Source organism: Chelonia mydas, chromosome 3 (genome assembly GCF_015237465.2).
Source record: "Chelonia mydas isolate rCheMyd1 chromosome 3, rCheMyd1.pri.v2, whole genome shotgun sequence".
NCBI classification, from domain to species: Eukaryota; Metazoa; Chordata; order Testudines; family Cheloniidae; genus Chelonia; species Chelonia mydas.
In genome coordinates, this window is record NC_057851.1 from 177,367,077 (window position 1) to 177,388,494 (window position 21,418).

Genomic DNA, 21,418 nt, shown 5'->3' on the forward strand with positions numbered 1-21,418 from the left:
GTAGTCTTATTTTTAGCATATTGTGCTAAAAGTCCAGCTACCCAGTGATCCAGTTTACCTAGCGGTATTTAAAATTTAGGCAGAATGGCCTTATACTCATTCATACAGAGTGAAATCTCTTAATGGTGAAGTGCTATACATATTGATAAAGAAAACTGTTAATTTTAATTCTATTAAATATAAAATCACCTTGATAAAAATATTCAATAAAGGAAAAGAAAAAAAATTATAGTTTGAAATACAACTTTAATTTTAAAATATCAATATGCTGTGTACAATGTTTTGTTACAAGATTATCAGCTTGATTTGTTTTGTACTTATATTGACTGAACAAAATGATATTTTGAATTAAGCATAATATTGATTCAAAGTTATTTATAAATGATCAAAATGATAGCTGAATATTACTAATGTCAGCAATTAGTTAGAACTGTTGGTCAGCAAAGACAAATACAGTTAAAACAGATATATGGAAACTGGTACTGTAATTGAGTATTATGTCATATCAAGTAGGCTTAACTAAAAGGAACACTTGAAAGCATTTTTTTTTTCAGCTTTGTACACTTAGTGTTTCATAATCTAGAAACACAGCAGCTTGGCACAACAATTAATGGAATGCATTATCAAATTGCTCTCTACAGAAGGGCAATAGAAATGGCAGCTAGAGAACTATCCACAATCATTACGGGTTTCTAAATGGATATCCAGTAACAATCAGTTTCCTCTCTTGTTCTCTTTCCTAGATGAACCACACAAGCATTGTAGGATGTTTATTTACAAGCACCAAGAATTTTCTGCTATGCATTTTTGTCCATAACTACTAATATTTGTTTCTCTTTATTGTTAGAGACCCAGATCCAACTCCCATTTTGTCAAAGATTTCCACTGACTTCAATGGAAGTTTGACTGAGCACATAACTACTGTATGTCAAGTGCTCATCACACATAATAATGCTGTGAGAAGAAATCCAGCTTGTTACCAGCTGTTTGAGAAAACAGAACTTGTGTACCTGTTGTAAATAAACAGATCTAAAAATTTTATTAAGCTAATGTTAAAAAAATATATATAATACATAGGTTGGGAAAAGTGTTTGTACATCTGGGTATAGTGCTTAGATTATCCACAAATATAAAGTTTGTTTTTAAAGTCATATGATACATAGAGTACATAATCAGCAATAACCCAAATTTAGGTGAATAGATTTAACAGTACAGTTTAGATATTAGAATCCGAATACTTGAGTAGATCACTCATGAAAAGTTGTACAGAGATTTGGTTGTGGAAAGCAAAATATATCAATGAGGGGAGACTGTCACTCAGTAATTGAGAATTAAGTTGGTTGTCCATTTAGAAAACGCAATCCATGAAGGAAAGTGTTTGTTACTTTCCTGACTGTGCTTCTCATCGGCACTCCAGCTCATCCCTCCTGGTATTGCCGATGTCCAGTGATGTGTTCTTTGTAGATATCCCTCGACCACCTGATGGTGTCTGACACCATGAGTTGCCGCATCAGCCGAGCGTAGGGTTGACCGATTCTGCATTCTCGCAGCACTTGCTCATTACTGGGGTTGCATGCGCCTAAGGCTCCAACGATCAGTGCATTTGTCTGGACTTGGTAACCCTTAGCTCTCAAGGTTTTGGCCAGAAGGATATATTTCTCTACTTTTTGAGCTCGGGCATCGTGGAAGGCTAGGGCCCTGTTCTCAAATGGCACTGTGATATCCACCATGATGATCTTCTTCCAGTCTTTGTTGGTGATGACGATGTCCGGTCGCAGTTGGCTGTTGGTTCCGGAAATGACAGAGTTTATGGCAACCTTCCCCATGGGTGATGGGATGGCTGTGGCCAGGCGATCTTGGATGGTGTTGTGTCGCAGCTGAATTACACTAAGAAAATACCCTACTCTGCATCAGTGATTTCTGCTCCAAATGTAAAACTGACCTGCAAGATCTCAAAATTCTGCTTCCACTTGGCAAAGGAGCAACAGTAATTGCTCTGTGGTAATGTTATTAAATGTTGACATTTTAAGTGAACAATGTAGTTGGATGAGTTTAAGTGCCTATAGCATTAGCTAGAGCCGAGCATAAGGCAGACATGCTGTGCTAGCTTCCCCATACAATTCTGTCAACATAATCAGTGATGACTTGTGCTTCCAGTCCTGAGCAACTGTTGAGTAAACACTGATCATCATGTATGATTATACCAGTGGTCCCTAGTGTGTATTCCCTCCAGCCCCAAGCACTAAGTCAAACCACATATGAACCCAGGTAGTTTCAATGGACATTTTAAAACAATTAAGCCTTAAAAAATCAGAACTTTGATCATAACAAAATAAAGCCAGACCAAAAAAAATTCTGATTAAAAACCACAAAATTCCTGAAGGATATAAATCCCTAAAGCCTGGTATATAAATATAACCATCAATTTTCTTCTGTAGCCAATTCCTTTATAGATGGCAATGTAAGAAAAAGTCTTACTTTCCCTGTATGTTTACTTTCCCCTGTACCTTACAGTTCAAGGCAGTGATGCCATACAGGCTCTAGTTTCAAACCAACATCTGGAACTTGAGTCTTGAAAGACATCCACAAAAAACAACGGGTAGTGATTAGCCACCTTTATAACTCATAAGGCCAGAGGTCAACTGGTGTAAATTGGCAAAGCTGCATTGAACTTAATGGAGCTACGCTGATTTATGTCAGCTGAGGGTCAGGTCCTGTTCACTCTCCGAGGCACTGAAATAGATTAGCCTCACCTTGGCATGGGAATTTCAATCAAGACTGTCTGAGACTTTGCATTGAACAATCCTAGAGGAAACAGTGAGAGCAACATTTACAGCCCCTGGAGGGAGAGAATTAGGAGTTTTATTCCTGAGGAAGTTCTCTCACTCTACATTATGTGGAAACTCTTAATGGGAAATAAGCGTATGCTTGTGCTGTTCACAAACATGGAGACGAACATATCATATTTACAAACTACACTCAAATGTGCAATTGATCCTGCTGTACCCTACCCAGGTGCTGGTTTGTGCCATAAGTATTTTGGATGTTTTTATTGTTAAATATTGATATGGCAAACAGACAATTTTTTAGAATAGTAACATTAGTTCTCAACTTGGAGCATGAGACCGTTCACAAGTAATAGGTACTTTGCAGATAAATATATTACAATCTGTACACTAAGGGCTCAGTCCTGCAAACTTACAACTGTACAATCAGTGCTTACTCACACCAGTAATCCCATACTGGGCTGCACACTTGAGTTAAGGCTGATTAAATGACTAACAATTTGCAATATCAGACCCAGAAGCATTACAAAAATTGTGAACAGTGGATTTTCAACTGCTGCATTTATTATACACTAGATCAGGGATCTCAAACTCAAATCACTACGAGGGCCACATGAGGACTAGTACATTGGCCCGAGGGCTGCATCACTGAAACCTTTTCATACAATGATACAAAAGTATAGTCAAAAATGAAAAAAATGAAGAGTAATATAGTATGCTATTAAAAGTCAATGTATTAACTTTTTTAAAACTGTAATGCGAAGAGGGATTTTAACAAAATATAAACATTCAGTAATGCACCTCACTCAAATGACAAAACACGCATTTACTTTTACAATTACTTCGGTTAAAGCCCCCCGCTCTGCCCCCGGCCCCGCCCCCACTCCACACCTTCCATGAGGCCTCTTCTCACCCCACCCCCATTCCAACCCCTTCCCCAAATCCCTGCCTCTTCTCCGCCTCCGCCCCGAGCGTGTCATGTCCCCACTCCTCCCCCCTCCCTCCTGGAAAGTCCAAACAGCTGTTTGGCGGCAGGAAGCACTGGGAGGTAGGTGGAGGAGCGCGGACACGGTGCGCTCAGGGGGTGGGGGGAGGAGATGCGTGCGGGAGGGGAACTTGGCTGCCGGTGGAGTTGGCGCCTATAGTGGGCCACAGGAAATAATTCTGCAGGCCACATATTTGAGACCCCTGCACTAGATCATTGCATTTTTTCTTACAATAACAAATATTTACTATGGAAATTAATTCCCACTAACATTTTCCTCCATTGTTTTCATATTTAAAGAACACGTATCCATGTATTACAAGTGCCTCGTCTCCTTTTACTGCATTAGGCAGGTGCTAGCCTTATCTGGGTCTTCTCCATCAAGCCTGATCCACTTCTTTTCAATTTCAACCTATGGTTAGAAAATATACATGTACAACATTAGCAAATGACTAGGTATCAGAAGCCTGACCATGCACTACTGAAGTCAATGGGATTTTTGACATGGACTTCAGTGGGTGCAGAATCAAGCCCTAGAGGTAGAGGCCTGAAACACAGGACTCAAGATCCAATGAATTTCAAATCACCACACCCAAAATTTGTGTGGTAGGGAAATGGGAAGTTGGTTTATCAGGTCTGGTTTGGGCCCCATCTCTAAGAATCATGTGTTCAGATCAAGGATATTCTTTTATTAAATAATTACTGTGTTCAAAGCCATTAAGCCAATAAAAAAATGCATGCAAGCTTATATGCTTCAAAAGTAAATCACACATGCTAAGGGTCTGTCAAGGTTCCTTCCCCACTCTGAACTCTATGGTACAGATGTGGGGACCTGCATGAAACACCCCTAAGCTTATTCTTACCAGCTTAGGTTAAAAACTTCCCCAAGGTACAAACTTTGCCTTGTCCTTGAACAGTATGCTGCCTCCATCAAGCATTTTAAACAAAGAACAGGGAAAGAGACCACTTGGAGACATCTTCCCCCAAAATATCCCCCCAAGCCCTACACCCCCTTTCGTGGGGAAGGCTTGATAAGAATCCTCACCAATTGGTACAGGTGACCACAGACCCAAACCCTTGGAGCTTAAGAACAATGAAAAATCAATCAGGTTCTTAAAAGGAGAATTTTAATTAAAGAAAAGGTAAAAGAATCACATCTGTAAAATCAGGATGGTAAATACCTTACAGGGTAATCAGATTCAAAACATAGAGAATCCCTCTAGGCAAAACCTTAAGTTACAAAAAGACACAAAAACAGGAATATACATTCCCTCCGGCACAGCTTATTTTACCAGCTATTAAACAAAAGAAAATCTAATGCATTTTCTAGCTAGATTACTTACTAACTTAACAGGAGTTGAAAGGCTTGAATTTCTGATCTGTTCCCGGCAAAAGCATCACACCGACAGACAGAACCCTTTGTCCCCCACGCCCTCCAGATTTGAAAGTATCTTGTCCCCTCATTGGTCATTTTGGGTCAGGTGCCAGCGAAGTTACCTTAGCTTCTTAACCCTTTACAGGTGAAAGAGTCTTGCCTCTGGCCAGGAGGGATTTTATAGCATTGTATACAGAAAGGTGGTTATCCTTCTCTTTATATTTATCACAGGGTCTTACCAAAATCACTGTCCATTTTGGTCAATTTCATGTTTTTAGATGTTTACATCTGAAATTTCAGTTTTTTAATTGTGAGGGTCCCGAATGAAAAAGGAGGCATGGAGGGGTTGTAGGGTGGGCACGGGATTGCCACCCTCACTTCTGCACTGCCTTCAGAGCTGGGCAGCTGCAGAGCTTCCTGCAGCTGTGGGAGATAACCAGAGGTGGGTCTGATCTCCCCGCAAGAGTGGCTGTGCAGGGGAAGTGGAAGTCCTGTCCCTCCCCAGCCCATGAACTGGCAGCTGGAGCCTGGTGAATGGTAGGAGCCCCTGGCTGGGGCACCCACCCTCTCCTTCCCCTCCAAAAACTACATTTCATAGGGGAGGTCTGATTTCACAGTCCATGGTGTGTTTTTCATGGCCGTGAATTTAGTAGAGCCCTACACATACTTTGTAAATGGTGTATTAGAACAAAAAGATTGCAGAAAGCAAAGAAGTGAAGAATACCTGGCAGTTGTAGCAAGTTTTCTGGTTCAAATGTTTCTGGGGCTGAACATCACACTCTATGCCCAGCGATTTTACTTCAGTCCCTGAGGCACACGCATCAAGCATGACAAACTGTACAGTTGCAAATGGATACCAGTCAGAAGGTATTTCCTGGTCTGATCCAAGTTCTAGTTTGTAAGACAGACTGTATGGATGATATGGGCCTTTGAAAGGAAAAATCACAGTTCATTATTTTCTCTCCATTTTTAATACATGGTTAATCTGTTAACTGGGTATGGTAGTGCTATCTTTTAGTAAACTGTAGTTATTACATAATGCAAGATTACTCTATCATCTGTCTAGCTAAAGTGCCTAATATAAAGTGCCTAATCACTTGGTATCTAGGCACAAGATTATACCGGTTATCATTTTCTGCCTATTTCAACACATTTCTATAGCAGTCATCATAGTTTTTTCAAATCAGTTTTCACAAAAGTCACCACATACATTGAGAGCTGGATGGACACCATAAACCTGTGTCTAGGGCCATGGCTCCTGGATTTAAATGATTACATTAGAATTTCAGCTTTCATTTTTAAAATAATTCAGTTTCTATCTCGCATGGGTGTGAAGAAAAGCTTGAAAATATGACCCAAGTGTAACCATGCTGTGCTGTCTGCCAACTGTCTGAAACAATAGCCCTCAGATGGATGAACTACCCCATGTATCTCAATGGAGTGTTAAACTCTGAGGCTTGGTCTACACTTAAAATTATATCAACATAGCTATGGCACTCAGGGGTGTGAAAAATCCACACCCCTGAGCGCCATAGCTATGCCAACCTACTGCTCAGTGTAGACACAGCTAGATCGAATGCTCCCAGTTGCTGGAGGACATGGAATTCCTACAATGGCAGAAAAACACTTTCCATTGCTGTAGTCTGCATCTATGCTCGAGTGTACAGCAACATAGCTATGGCGCTGTCACTATGCTTCTGTAGTATCTATCGGGTAGACATGGCCTAAGACCCACTGCTCTGGGCAACTTGCCAACACTGCCCTAGCAGAATATAATGTATGTGGCAGGAGGACAAGAGTGAAGTACAGAACGCCACCCGTCCAAGCAGGTACACCCCAACAGCTGAGATAAATGTGTGGGGACCTGCTGCTACCCTGGCCTCTCCAAGATGTGGGGGAGCTCCAAAAATCCAAAACTGGGGGAGGAGGAATCTTATGCCACCATCTCTGACTCTTTTCAATTGCATGGGGCCCCCAGCTGCTGCATGGGGGTAGAGCCATGGTGGGGAAGGGGCATGTGTTGCAGTATGCCCCAAATTGCCTTAATCTGGCTCTGGATCCTATAAATTCAGTTTTTTAAAATAACTTGGGAGAGGCAGGGGAGTTCATTTTTCCTTCCATTGGCACACAAGCACTTCAGGATGAACAGCTAGATTTCCAAAGACATTGAAATCAGCAAGTTTGCTTTGTGAGTTCAAGCAAAATATTGGAATGAAAAGAATCTTCTACATCACAGCTTCCTCTGCAAAGTCTTCAGAGCAAACTAAGTGGTCGTGCTGCCTTTTCTTCCTCCCCAATGCTTGTTAAAGCATGTGCAGTGTCAGTTTAGAGAGGAACTGTGTATTTTAACCACAGTTTGGCTTCAGGCAGGAAAGCATTTTTACAAAAAGGACTGACCATACTTTGTGAATGGGACTGTAGGTTTAGATTTCATCCATTACAGTGAATGACATGTCAACCTGCAGCATAAAAGTGCCTATTCTTTATGAACTTACATTTCTCAATGGCAACCACTAAACAGGGAGGATGAAACCAAATTTATGTGAAGGTAAAGAAAAAGATTATATGCTTAGCATTATTTGTCATGTGGATGTCATCAACACATAGTGCTTACATTCACAACATCATCAGCAATTCATAGGGTAAAAATGGACCTTTGAAAGAAAGTAGTCAAAGCAATTACCTACAGTATCAATGCATTGTGAGAAGGTAAATGAAAACTGATTTACCTATCTTAATAAAATAGGAGGAGGGGAAATAAAGTGACCTTTACTTTCTAAAAGTAACCACAGTCATCAGGAAACAGAGTTTCTCTCTTGTTAGTTTTGAATATCTATTACTTGTATTAATCAGTTCTTACACCCTTAGACTGTCATATGGAGTACAGATATACTTAAATGTAACATTTTTAAAGTATTTCAGAAATATTTCAGATATCTTGAAGTCTTACTCAAGACCTTGTTGTTAACCAACTCTTATCCCAAATCTTTTATTGAGACCAGTAAGATCATTATCTATATTTATGACACTATAATTAAATCTCAGTCAGAACTTCCACTATGGGCCCATATTTTCAGGGTGTTTAGTTTGGTGTGAACACAATCCAGCATGAAATTTGGCATATAAAATAGGATTTTCAAAGGCACTCAGCACTGGCCTAACTCTGCACTCACTGAAGTCAATGGTAAAATTCCCAATGAATTGAAAAGTCCACCCATAATGTCTCTAGCAAGCAGAACATCTTAAAATAATTTTTAGAAAATAACACATATTTGACCAATTTTGATGGTCTGAAGGAGTCACATTTATCTATAAAGTATATACATGTATTTTTATTAAAACTACTTAGCTGCAAATTTCCCAAAAGAAAAATCTAGTTAAACTACCGCTCCCTCATTTTAACTCCAGTTTGAAGTAAGAATATTAATCAAAATATTTCTTGTATATCTATTTTCCTTGCATATGCATATTAATTTTTGATACCACCATTCCTGAAGGCATTGTATGTCAGGGGGTGGGGGGTGTGGCAGGTATAACCTGGTCCTTTGGTGAATAAGGAGTTATCCTCAACTCAACTTGCCCATTCCCTTTTTAGGTGTTGTGGGGATGGGCTATTTATTGGCTGCTTGGGAGAGAAGAGGGGAAGGAGATGGGAAATGTCTTCTGGAAGACTGGGATATACCATGAAGATCATGTGACTGAGCTGAATCCCAAATTGGGGAGGTTTCCCTTTGTTCTCCTCTCCTACGTCCCGTCCCCTACTTGGGTTAATTTATTTTGCTTTTTTGCTATAAAAATAATCTGTTGAGAAAAAATCCTGACCACAGACAGCTTTTCCCCCATGCTGATTCATTCCAATACACGTAGAATCATAGAAGATTAGGGCTGGAAGAGACCTCAGGAGGTCATCTAGTCCAACCTCCTGCTCCAAGCAGGACCAACCCCAATTACATGGAATGCAAAGACATCCTTGGGCCAAATGTTCAGAACTGCAGGTATGCAATCACTCTGGTAGGGCATGTGCTTTCCTTGGTTGTTTGTACCTTGTAAAATATACATTAATATTTTAAAGTGTTGTTTTATATGTAATCTTTTACTAAAAGGTATCTTTGCTCCCCTTGATATTGTGTTTGCAATCCTTATTTGACTAAATGCACATGTAGCATAAACCAGGTTTAGATTATTAGATCTTGTCTAAGTGCAGAATTCTGAGGACTGCCATCCAGAAGCAGCACAAGAAATTCACTGCTAAGTCCACTCTCAAACTTTTCAGATTTCTTTTAATGAGATTTGTATCAAGGCAGATACCCATCAACCAACCAGATAATACATATAACTCTCTAATTCTTTCTTTCTTTTGTGTCTTGTTTAGGCATTCTTCCATTCATCTTGTTTGTATTTTTACTGTACAAAAGCACAGCTTTAATCCTTACCAAATACCATAACAAGATATTAGTTGTATAAATAGTGCAAGGGGAAAAAAAGTCTTGTATCTATAATTGTAGGTGCTAAACAAAAATATCTAGTTCCTAAAAATCTCTCTCTCAAAAAAAAAATCAGACCAACAAAATAATGGGAGGAAATTTAAAGTATTACAAAAGACATCTATAATTTATATAACATTTTATAATTAATTAATTAATTAAGGGTCTAATTCTGCAGCACTTAATACTAAGTAGCACTTACCAACTTATCTACATGCTACTCAGTATGAAGAAGGCCTGCAATATCAAACATTTTAGGCCTGGTCTATACTTGATATATGGACAAGTAAAACTATTTTCGTTGTGTGATTTAGCAAAATAGTTATACTGATAAACTGGACACTGGTACCCCACTAGGAAAAACAATAATTTCTCCCCAGTCCATCAATACTCTCAATTCTCTCCACAAGCTTTCCACCTTACTGTCCATTCTTTCTTGTTAATCAGTTCCCTTCACCTTTGCATTCTATTATTTCCCTTCTTCCTCCTTCAGTTTCCATTCCCCCATACTCCCATCATATTTAATCTCTCGTTTGCTATTTAGATGTCAACTCCTGCCTCTGAACTGCCCAGCTCCCAATTCCCACTTGTTAAATTTTTGAGCTTTCTCCCATGTTGCCCTTCACACTTTGGAGGATCTCCCCATAAACACCCACAAAGCTATCTCATTATCATCTTTCAAAACCTTGCTTAAAACTCTCCATTGCCATGAAACCTATAAAAAACTTGACAACGGTTAGGCCACTAGTGTGCTGAGACTAACGCCTGTTAGGGGGGCCCTATCAAATTCACTCCATTTTGGTCAATTTCATGGCCAGAGAGTTTTTAAATTGGTCAATTTCACGTTTTCAGGTTTTACATCTGAAATTTCAGTTTTTTAACCAGGGGGGTCCTGACCCAAAATGGAGGCGTGGGATTGCCACCTTCTGCTCTGCCTTCAGAGCTGGGAGGATGCAGAGCTTCCTGCAACTAGGAGAGAGACCTGGAGGTGGGTCTGATCTCCCCCGAAGAGCAGCTGTGCAGGGGAAGAGGAAGTCCTATCCCTACCCAGCCCAGCAAACTAGCAGCTGGAGCCCGGTGAACGGTAGCCCCTGGCTGGGGCACCCCCAGCCCTGCCCTCCAGTAGCTATATTTCATGGGGGAGGTCTGATTTCACATTCCATGACATGTTTTTCACAGCCATGAATTTGATACGGCCCTACCTATCATAGTGGCCAATATTGTCTCCTTGTTCTCTCATGTCAGTCTTTATTCATCTGTTGTCTCTTGTTTTATACTTCGATGGTAAGCTCCTTGGGGCAGGAGCCATTTTTTGCTCTGTGTTTGTACAGCACCTACCACAACGGGATCCTGGTCCATGACTAGGGCACTTAGGTGGTACAGTAATACAAATAATTAACAATAATTTCTATCCCTCCCTCTTATGTCTCTTTCCATCTTCAGTCCTTTCTCACAGCCTGACCTGAGCTGCTTCCTCATCATCCATAGCATTTGCTGATGTTGCAACTCCTTCCCTCTCCCCTTGCCAACTGCTCAACACTCTCTAGCCCCAGTTTCATCCCTCAGTTTCCTCGGGGTCTCTCACTTGAAAGCAGGGAGGCTGCCTGAATGGCTGGAAAGGCAGAGAGGGGAGTATCTGTCATGAACCCCAGTTACTCTGGAAGATAGTCAAAAGCAAGGGAACTGAAAGGGGATGCCAGGATGGAACCATAAACCACAAGCCACAGATCAAAGACAAAAGTTAGGCACTTCTAGTAGAAAATTGCTTCTCAACCCTGTATACCTTACTAGAATCTTCTACGTGGTAGGTACAAGCTACATTTTGGACCAACTGTAAAAATCAATGTAGTACTTTACTGCACTTCTACTTTTGTCATCCATACACTGATAGACCATTCTAAGCTGGTGAATAGATTCATCACACCAAGTAGTTGCTGTCTATCTGCAGAGTCTTTTCCTCAAGAGTTTATAAAACAAAAGAAAAATAAGTTAACAAATTGAAAAATTGCTCAGGAGATATTCAGTCCAGTCCTGTGACCTTTGGGCATGAAGCCCAGCCTTCTCAAAAGCACCATGTGTCATGTCTTTCCAGCCAGACACTCTTATGGCCTTTCCCTACTCAAAGGGAGTGGTAAGCTGGGCTGGAACGAACCTGATAGCCTCCCTGTACCTGAGTTTGTGGGTCAGTCTTTCTATAGGGGTATCAGTGCCCTGTAATGGATGAAATGCCAGAACTACTCGTGTGTGAGATCTCATCCTTTAGTGACTGCACTCTATAAAGGATACAGCCTCTAATTCTACCAAATGTGCGAGAGTATTTAATGCAATGTCATTAGTTAATATATTTTTTAAAACAATATACTAATCTGATTCTTATCTGCTGGTAACACTGTGAGACCACACATTCTCACAGTGACTTTACTGCCACAGGACCAAATCCTGTGCACCTTATCCATGCAAGGAATCCCATTGTCTTCAATGGGATATAGCATACTAATTACAATAACCAGAATTTTGTCCACATTTAACTTTTTTCACTGGGGGGGGGCGGGAGTGGGTAGGGGAGGGCATATTTACTAGAAATCTATTTGTACATTGTTTTCTCAATGTCATCAGCACCTTTATTAAGAAATAGAACACATTTTTTCATTCATTCTATTCTACTCCATTTTCAATGGGTAACACTTTGGAAGAAAAGAGCTATCCTAAACAGAAAAAGTACATTTAGAGACGAAATTTCAAACAGTAGGCAGGTGCATATGCAGTCCACATACTGGTTGAGGCAATTTAAATTTAATATTTCCATTCTTTTTGTGTCTGTTCTATTATATTTCTATATATTTATATTATATCTGTTCTAATATTTCCATTACAAGAATCTCTCTCTCTCCCTCACACACACACACACACACACAATATGAAACTGGGAAAATTTAACATCCTAATTATTTTAAACCATGAGCATGCTTATAAAGGGCTATAGATATAGGATATAAAAGTTAAAAATGGGAAAGAACTACTTTAAAGAGTTTATTTGCTTTTTTAAAAAACAGTTTAGAATTTAAACTTTTGAGTGATGGGGAGGGTCTAACAGGGAAGGCTGTTGATTGGAGGTGGTGACTTTGTACTAAAGTATAAATGAAAGCTGCACTTAACAGCGTTAAAGTTTTGCTGGGCTTTTTCAAGATGTAATTTGAACTGCTAGGTGGTAAAATATAAGATATCTTGCTATTTTGATCCATTTGCTAATCTACCTTCTTGCACCCATATTTCTAGAAGGTATAATTTCTGAAAATGGTGTACATACAAGAGAATGTAATCGTTGTCATTGCCTTGCACAAAATATTCCAAAAGCCTCACATACACAATGCATATCCAAGGGGCCTTCATTCTCCAGCACTTACTAAGACAGAGCAAGACATTTTTTAGTCTTTTTTATGCCTCATGAAAATAATGCATTGTTCTATTAATCTGAAACTGTCACTAAAAATAAGGTTTTTAAAAATGAATCTTTATTCATAGTTTTCTCTTTTTAAAAAAATCTATTTTTCCTGAATGAAATAAAGTTAACTGGCTTCCCCAGTGGAAAAAATGAACAATTTCCATGTGTATGATTAAAAGTAGGGCTGTCGATTAAATGCAGTTAACTCACACAATTAACTCAACAAAATTAATCGCAATTTAAAAAATTTATTGCAATTAATTGCAGTTTTAATTGCACTGTTAAACAATAGAATACCAATTGAAATGTATATAAATTTTTTTGATGTTTTCTACATTTTCAAATATATTGATTTCAGTTATAACACAGAATACAAAATGTACACGGCTCACTTTATATTATTTTTATTACAAATATTTGCCCTGTAAAAATGATAAAAGAAATATTTTATTTCAATTCACCTCATAAAAGTACCATAGTGCAATCTGATTATTGTGAAAGCGCAACTTACAAATGTAGATTTTTTTTTGTTACATAACTGCACTAAAAAACAAAACAATGTAAAACTTTAGAGCCTACAAGTCCACTCAGTCCTACTTCTTGTTCAGCCAATCGCTAAAACAAACAAGTTTGTTTACATTTGCAGGAGATAATGATGCCAATTTCTTATTTACAATGTCTCCTGAAAATGACAACAGACGTTCGCATGGCCAGCGTTGCAAGGTATTTACATGCCAGATATGCTAAACATTTGTATGCCCCTTCATGCTTCGGCTACCATTCCAGAGGACAGGCTTCCATGCTGATGATGCTCATTAAAGAAATAATATGTTAATTAAATTTGTGACTGAACTCCTTGGGGGAGAATTTTGTGTCTCCTGCTCTGTGTTTTACTCGCATTCTGTCATATATTTCATGTTATAACAGTCTCAGACGATGACCCAGCATGTTGTTTGTGTTAAGAACACTTTCACTGCAGATTTCACAAGACACAAAGAAGGTACCAACGCGAGATTTCTAAAGATAGCTACAGCACGCAACCCAAGATTTAAGAATCAGAAGTGCCTTCCAAAATCTGAGAGGGATGGGGTGTGGAGCATGCTTTCAGAAGTCTTAAAAGAGCAACACTCCGATGCAGAAACTATAGAACCCGAATCACCAAAAAAGAAAATCAACCTTCTGTTGGTGATATCTGACTCAGATGATGAAAATAAACATGCGTTGGTCTGCACTGCTTTGGATCATTATCAAGCACAACCCATCATCAGCATTGACACGTCCTCTGGAATGATGGTTGAAGCATGAAGGGACATAAAAATCTTTAGTGCATCTGACACGTAAATATCTTGCAACACTGGCTGCAACAGTACCATGCGAATGCCTGCTCTCACTGTCAGGTGATATTGTGAACAAGAAGTGGGAGCATTATCTCCTGCAAATGTAAACAAACCTGTTTGAGCAACTGGCTGAATAAGAAATAGGAATGAGTGGACTTGTAGGAATCCAATTACTTTTGGACATAACTCTACATTTGTAAGTTCAGCTTTCATGATAGAGTTTGCACTACAGTACTTGTACTAAGTAAACTGAAAAATACTATTTCTTGTATTTTTACAGTGCAAATATTTATAATAAAAAATAAATATAAAGAGAGCACTGTACACTTTGTATTCTGTGTTGTAATTGAAATCAATATATTGAAAATGTGGAAAACATCCAAAATATTTATATAAATGGTATTCTATTATTGTTTAACAGAACAATTAATCATGCTTAATTTTTTTAATTGCACGATTAACCACAATTAATTTTTTTAATTGCTTGACAGCCCTAATTAAAGCTTAGTTCACTTTTTTTTTTTTTTTTTTGCAGTGGGCATTTATTTAAGGTATGACAACCACAGAGAAGGAATAACCCAAGGCACTGTGGTGTTAGTGTTTATATTTTTCTATGAATACAAACTCAGAATATTAGTTAGTCCACAAACGTGGTACTAGATGGCTGTGCTTTCACAAGGAAAGCGAACATGTCAATGTTGAAACTCAGTAGACCTCTGGACTCCAAGGGAGATTGACCACATCACCTTCTAACTACACTGACACTGTCTCTTGGCAAGAAGATGCAATAAGCTTAAGACTCCAAGGTTCTAGTCCCAGCTCTGCCACTGACCAGCTCGGTGATGATGGTCTGTTTTTGATTCCCATCCCACCTTTGTCTGTCTTGTCTCTTTAAATTGTATGATATTCATGGGCAGGAACCATTTTTTAATACGGGTTTACAGAGTGCTGAGAACAATGGGGCCCTGGTCACAGTTAGGGGCTCTAGGCACTACTGTAGTACAAGTATTGAAGAAGAAGCTACCACCATCAAGATGAAATTGCCCATTAGAAAAAACATTTAAGGTCAAATTCTCCTCCTGCAGACAATGGGAGTTGCACTGGGACTGGGCCATTACACTAGTGTAAATTAGGAAAGTCAGTGAAGTTATATAAGATAAGCATGAGAGAAGAATCAGGCTCCTCCAGTAGAAGAGCTGTACCCAAAAAATACTATTTTGATAATGCAGAATATATTTACTTGAGTTTTTATCCGGAAGTCTGTCTATCTTCCACACTACAGCCCTATAGGCACTTTCATATTTTGCTGTTCCAATTGAGACCTGAATTACAGGATCAGATTCAACTTCATGTAAAGAACCAAGGCATGTTTTTCTGTTCATTTTTGCTTTTAGGGACTTCTGTCTTTGGAGATTCATGGTCCAAAGTGCTTTGATCCACTGTGCAGGAACTGGAAAGCATATCATGACATTTTCACAGTATTTCATGGAATGCAAACGTGCTGGAATCAGAGAAGTAGAAGACATGTTTATAAAAGCCTGAAGTTCTATGTATGCTCCCTGAACAACTACTGCAGCCTTTAAAGAAAATGGAAGGTCTTGCCCAATATACAGTGTCTTGAAACGCATCAGTTCTAACCTACAGGCATCCAGAGGTGTAAACTTAATAATTCTAGATTGCTCAAACTCATGTGTTTTGACACACTTATGGAAATGGTAGTCAAGAATATCAATCCATTTCTTCTCCAGGTCCTTGTCAAAATAAAATTCATCTCTTTTCTGGAGTGCTAGATCATTTAAAGTAAAAAAGCATTCAGTATTGCCATTCACAAAACACATACAATAAATGTGTGTGATGACAGCACTTTCTACAAGTTTTCCTTCTGTTTTAGTGACTTTCCCCCAAAACTTATCCACTATTTCTAGTATAATTTCTTGTTCCTCATAATTTCTCTTTTGCTTACAAATGGCAGGAAGCTTCATTAACTCTTCCTCAACTGTTGCAAGGAAGTCAGTGAAGTCATTGTAATCCATGGTTCCTAACTTTAGCATCTGCTCCACCTCTGGTTCATGGACCACTTCTGCTTTGGGGTGGTATTTTCTTTTCTCTGTATAAGACACATATTCAATCTTCACGGTATGGATTTTTCCTGAAACACTACAGTTCTCTAGCTTGGGTTCTGACAGTTTACAGTATGGTTGGAGCTGGAATTCTTTAAAAGGTTTTTCAAGGCCCTTCTCATAGTACATTTGTAAAATGCCTCCAGGTAGGACTTTAAGATAAATAGGACCCCACTGCCGAGATGACATCATATTCTTCTTCTCAGGAATTCTTAGCATGAAAGGCCAACCATCTTTTTTCTGGCTCCTGAAGAGACTGTATGGAATGAAAGAAGAGAGATTATGCCATGCATGTAAGCTGGAGGCAGACAGGCTTCCCAAAGTATCAGTTTGCAAATGTTCAAGCCTTTCACAGATATAACTGAAGGAATTCTGATTGAGACTTTTCTGATCATGGCAAGTGTCTTTTTCTTTAGGACGGCAAATACTTCTGCAAAGCTTTTTATCCTTTCTTTGTGTGTCAACATTATAGGGAGACATGTTAGTTGAACACCCCTCTTTCCAAAATAGACTTGAAAAAGCACAGTCATTCTGAAAATATTGGAAGCGTTCCAATTCCAACTGATCTTCTAATTTATTGCAGCTTTCTTGGTAAGTAGGATTTATTTCACCCGGGGCTCCTTGTTTAGAGACTAAAATCTTAGGTGGATTATCATTAGGTGCAGTGCTCAGTTTCTGAAAAGCTAAGGAAGAACAAGTCCCAGGTGGTGGGTGAAGGTTAATGTTTGATGACAATTCAGGAATAGGATAAAGGATGTGAATTCCTGATTTGGGGATACAGCGACTTCCTGGATATTCTTTGGTAGGTGTAGAAAGTGGAGAGTTACTAGGAGGTCCAGAATTTAAGTAAAAGTCAGCTACAGGAGAAGAAAGTGGAGTTCTGTTTGTAGAAGTTGACCTACTTGAAGATTTATGCATATTAGCAAGATTGAGATTAAGACCATTTGCTTTACAGGTATTACTATTTTCCACTGATTTTTGAGGAGATTGAGACAGGGGTTCATCATCAAAAGTGACCCAGTTTGCTGGATATGTGGAACACATCTTGTTGGAAAAAACTTGAAACACTTATACAGGTATCACCTCTGAGTCATCTGTTGAGAAATAACACAAAACAAGAACAGACGTAATAAGAAATAAATGCAATTACTTGAAAAACTTACAACATTCAAATTTCATAAGGCCTAAATTTTTATGAGCATCCAGTTTTGGGTGCCTCAGTTTCTGGATGCACAACCTGATTCACCTTAGGCTTGATTTTTAAAGTACTGAGCAGACATTTTTAAAGTACTGCCACACACCTCCAATTGCTGTCACAAATTGGGCACCCAAACTTAGCGGACAGCTTTGAACATTTGATACACACACACCCACACACACAAACACTGTAAGTGGAGCTGACAGAAATACCTATAGGTAAGGTTGCCTAACATTTTCAATTAGAAGGTTCTGTTATCTTTGGCAAAATAACTGTTTGAGCTGAAATTTTCATGCTGGGTATCTGCCTCATGATGAATTTTTTGGGAAAGTTCAGCAAAAATGGCTCATCTGTTTCCAAGATGGAGGCTAGGAGAAAAATGCATTGCTTTGCCCATGTTAAAAAATTCTTACAACTGTTTTGCTGAGAAGCTAAGGCACCTCCATGCTTTGGGGCAGAGACTTAATATTTGTAGATGGGCATGTGTGTGCATGGAGGAAGCTTCATTAACTCTTCCTCAACTGTTGCAAGGAAGTCAGTGAAGTCATTGTAATCCATGGTTCCTAACTTTAGCATCTGCTCCACCTCTGGTTCATGCCCTATGCTCTTTTTCTGTCTCTGAAATTTCACCCAAATTTGGCTGAGTTATAAGCCTCTGAAAATATAAACTTACATATCTCAGAAGTTTGTTGTGGCTGGCAGAAAAATTCCCTGAACATTCCATCCATACTGAGCCTGATCTACCCACACAGAGTTCTGTGCCAGCCACAAGTCACATGCTCCAACAAGGGGTTGAGCAGATTTGAGGCCAGTGAGACTGATGCCTAGGCAGTATGGAGGAGGAGGAAACCGTCGAACTCAAATGCATACGACTAGGTGCAGAGGGACAGGACGGAAGGGTCCTATGGAGGAAAAAAGTAACTAATGTAATTAAAGATTGTCATATTACATAATCATGGGGGGGCATATTAAGGTTGAACAGGCAACTTGAATTCTGGCATTTCCTAACTTTTGAGTGCTACACTTTACAACCTTAAAACATTCTTAACATAGGGATGTGTGCATGGAGGGTGTGTGTGCTATGTATAATTTTATTTACAAACACATACCTAAAAGTTCTGCTCACTCCACTAGACTTTTGTGCTGGCTCTTTTTCTGATGATGGTTGTTGGTAATAGCAGTAGGAAGAAACACATCCAAAGTGTGGGGGACAAACATATTATTCTTGCCTTTTGCACCTGTGATGTCAAAAGCCAGCTTTGAAGGAAATACTAGGATTTGTCCCCACTTAAGTTTAGTATCCATGCCTTTTTGTTCTTCAAGACAGTTAAGAATAAATAACTTGAGCAAAACTACAAGAAAGTAAGACTGAAGCATTCAGACCAAATTGTGGTGTTAGAAAGTATCTTCATTGTCTATGCTAAGGTGAGCCAATTTTTCCCAAACCACACAAAGTTTTCTGTAAGTACTATAAATAGATGTGGTCACCTTAGGGCTTCTTACCATCAGGATTTGTACATTGTTAGCAAGATATGACTGAAAATTCCACATATAATTTGTTCTGTGGTTGTCTGAAATGGTTCACATTAAATTTGCTTTTGTAGTAGTTGCATGAAATGAACATTTCAGAAGTATAAATACATTTCTAATATTAAAAGTATAAAATGACATTCTGTATACCATATTTTTGTGGATACTAATATTTACTGTAAATAGGGCTAATAACAATATCCTTTATGGGGAGAGCTGGCAGAAACACCTCTAAGAAAGGCCATCTAACATTGTCCATTTACAAGCAACTGATAACAGATCTTATATTTGCCAAACTTTAACCATCCAGGCTGAAATTTTCCATGAAGGGTGTCTAACTCAGACAAAATTATTTTTTGAAAATTTTAGCTAAAACAGTTCTGCTATTTCTCAGAGCAAAGCTAGCGAAGATTATGTTGTTTTGCCCTTGTTAAAAAAAAATCTTACTACCATTTCATTGAGACGCTCTAGGGCCTTCATGCTTTGGAATAGGGACTTGAAACTTGGCAAGGGTGGGAGTCAGCTCGATATCAGGAATGTGCGTTTTGCTGTCACCATAAAAATCCACCCTAATTTTGCTGAATACTGGCATTTCCTAACTTTTGAGTGCTAGGCCTTACAAACTTAAAACATTCTTAACTAGGGTTGTCAAGCAATTGAAAAAATTAATCGCAATTAATCACGCAGTTAAATAATAATAGAATACCATTTATTTAAATATTTTGGACGTTTTCTACATTTTCAAATATATTGACTTCAATTACAACACAAAATACAAAGTTTACAGTGCTCACTTTATATTTTTTCTTTATTACAAATATTTCGACTGTAAACAAAAGAAATAGTATTTTTCAATTCACCTAATACAAGTACTGTAGTGCAATCTCTTTATCATAAAAGTTGAACTTACAAATGTAGAATTATGTACAAAAAAAAGACAGTTAACTTTTCCGTAACTGGTGTTCTTCGAGATGTGTTGTTCATGTCTATTCCACGTGCTCGCCATGTGCATCAGTGCCGGAAGTTTTTCCCCTAGCAGTACCGGTAGGGGAGTGCCCCAAGCGACCCCTGGAGTGGTGCCTCTATGGCGCGGTATAAGGGGTGCTGCGCGCTCCCCCCACCCTCAGTTCCTTCTTGCCAGACAACTCTGACAGAGGGGAAGGAGGGCGGGATAGACATGAGCAACACATCTTGAAGAACATGAGTTATGGAAAAGGTAACTGTCATTTCTTCTTCGAATGATTGCTCATGTGTATTCCATAATAGATGATTCCAAGCTATATCTGTTGGAGGTGGGTAGGAGTTCACAAATTCTCGGGGCAGAGCACAGCTCTTCTGAACCCGGCGTCTTCCCTTGTCTGGTTTCAGAGTAGCGGCCATGTTAGTATGTATTTGCAAAAAGAAAAGGAGTACTTGAGGCACCTTAGAGACTAACAAATTTATTTGAGCATAAGCTTTCGTGAGCTACAGCTCACTTCATCGGATGCATTCAGTGGAAAATACAGTGGGGAGATTTGTCTGGGAGACGATCGCATAATGCGAGGTGAACATGTGAACTGAAGACCATGTGGCAGCCCTGCAAATGTACTGAATGGGGACATGGGCTAAAAAGGCAGCTGACGAGGCTTGTGCCCTAGTCGAGTGTGCTCTCACAATCGACAGTGGAAGGATTCCCGCTAGGTCATAACAGGTTTGGATGCACGAGGTGATCCAGTTGGAGAGCCGTTGAGTGGAGATCGGCCAACCCCTCATGCATTTGGCCGAGGCGATGAACAGCTGCGAAGGCTTCCTGAATGGCTTAGTCCGTTCCAGGTAAAAGGCCAGAGCCCATCTCACATCCAGTGTATGGAGGCAGTGCTCCTCACTGAATGCATGGGGCTTGGGGCAGAGGACCGGCAGGAAAATGTCCTGACCCATGTGGTAGACGGAGACCACCTTCAGGAGGAATGAAGGATGCAGTCGGAGCTGGACCTTGTCCTTATGGAACACTGTGTACGGGGGCTCAGATGTCAGGGCCCTGAGTTCCAAGACCCATCTAGCAGATGTGATCACCACCAGGAAGGCTACCTTCCACGAGAGATGAGACCAGGAGCATGCAGCTAACGGCTCAAACCGGGGAGCCATCAGAGGGCCAGCACCAAGTTCAGGTCCCACTGCAGCA

General features: G+C 39.5%; 1 protein-coding gene across 2 annotated transcripts in view; it reads right to left on the reverse strand.

Annotated features, from left to right (window-relative positions):
* Positions 1 to 226: 226 nt before the first annotated feature.
* Positions 227 to 21,418, reverse strand: part of STON1 (stonin 1) — a 63,157-nt gene continuing 41,965 nt past the window's right edge. The window contains exons 2-5 of one of the 2 annotated variants that reach the window (XM_037895927.2): positions 16,373 to 17,623; positions 15,650 to 15,910; positions 5,871 to 6,073; positions 227 to 4,183 (exon numbers count right to left, since the gene is read on the reverse strand). In XM_037895927.2, coding sequence (XP_037751855.1) covers positions 4,109 to 4,183; positions 5,871 to 6,073; positions 15,650 to 15,910; positions 16,373 to 17,573 — 1,740 coding nt within the window. In that variant the 5' untranslated portion in view covers positions 17,574 to 17,623 and the 3' untranslated portion in view covers positions 227 to 4,108. Of the gene's footprint in view, positions 4,184 to 5,870; positions 6,074 to 15,649; positions 17,624 to 21,418 lie in introns of both variants that reach the window. The other variant, XM_037895926.2, reaches the window with a different exon arrangement.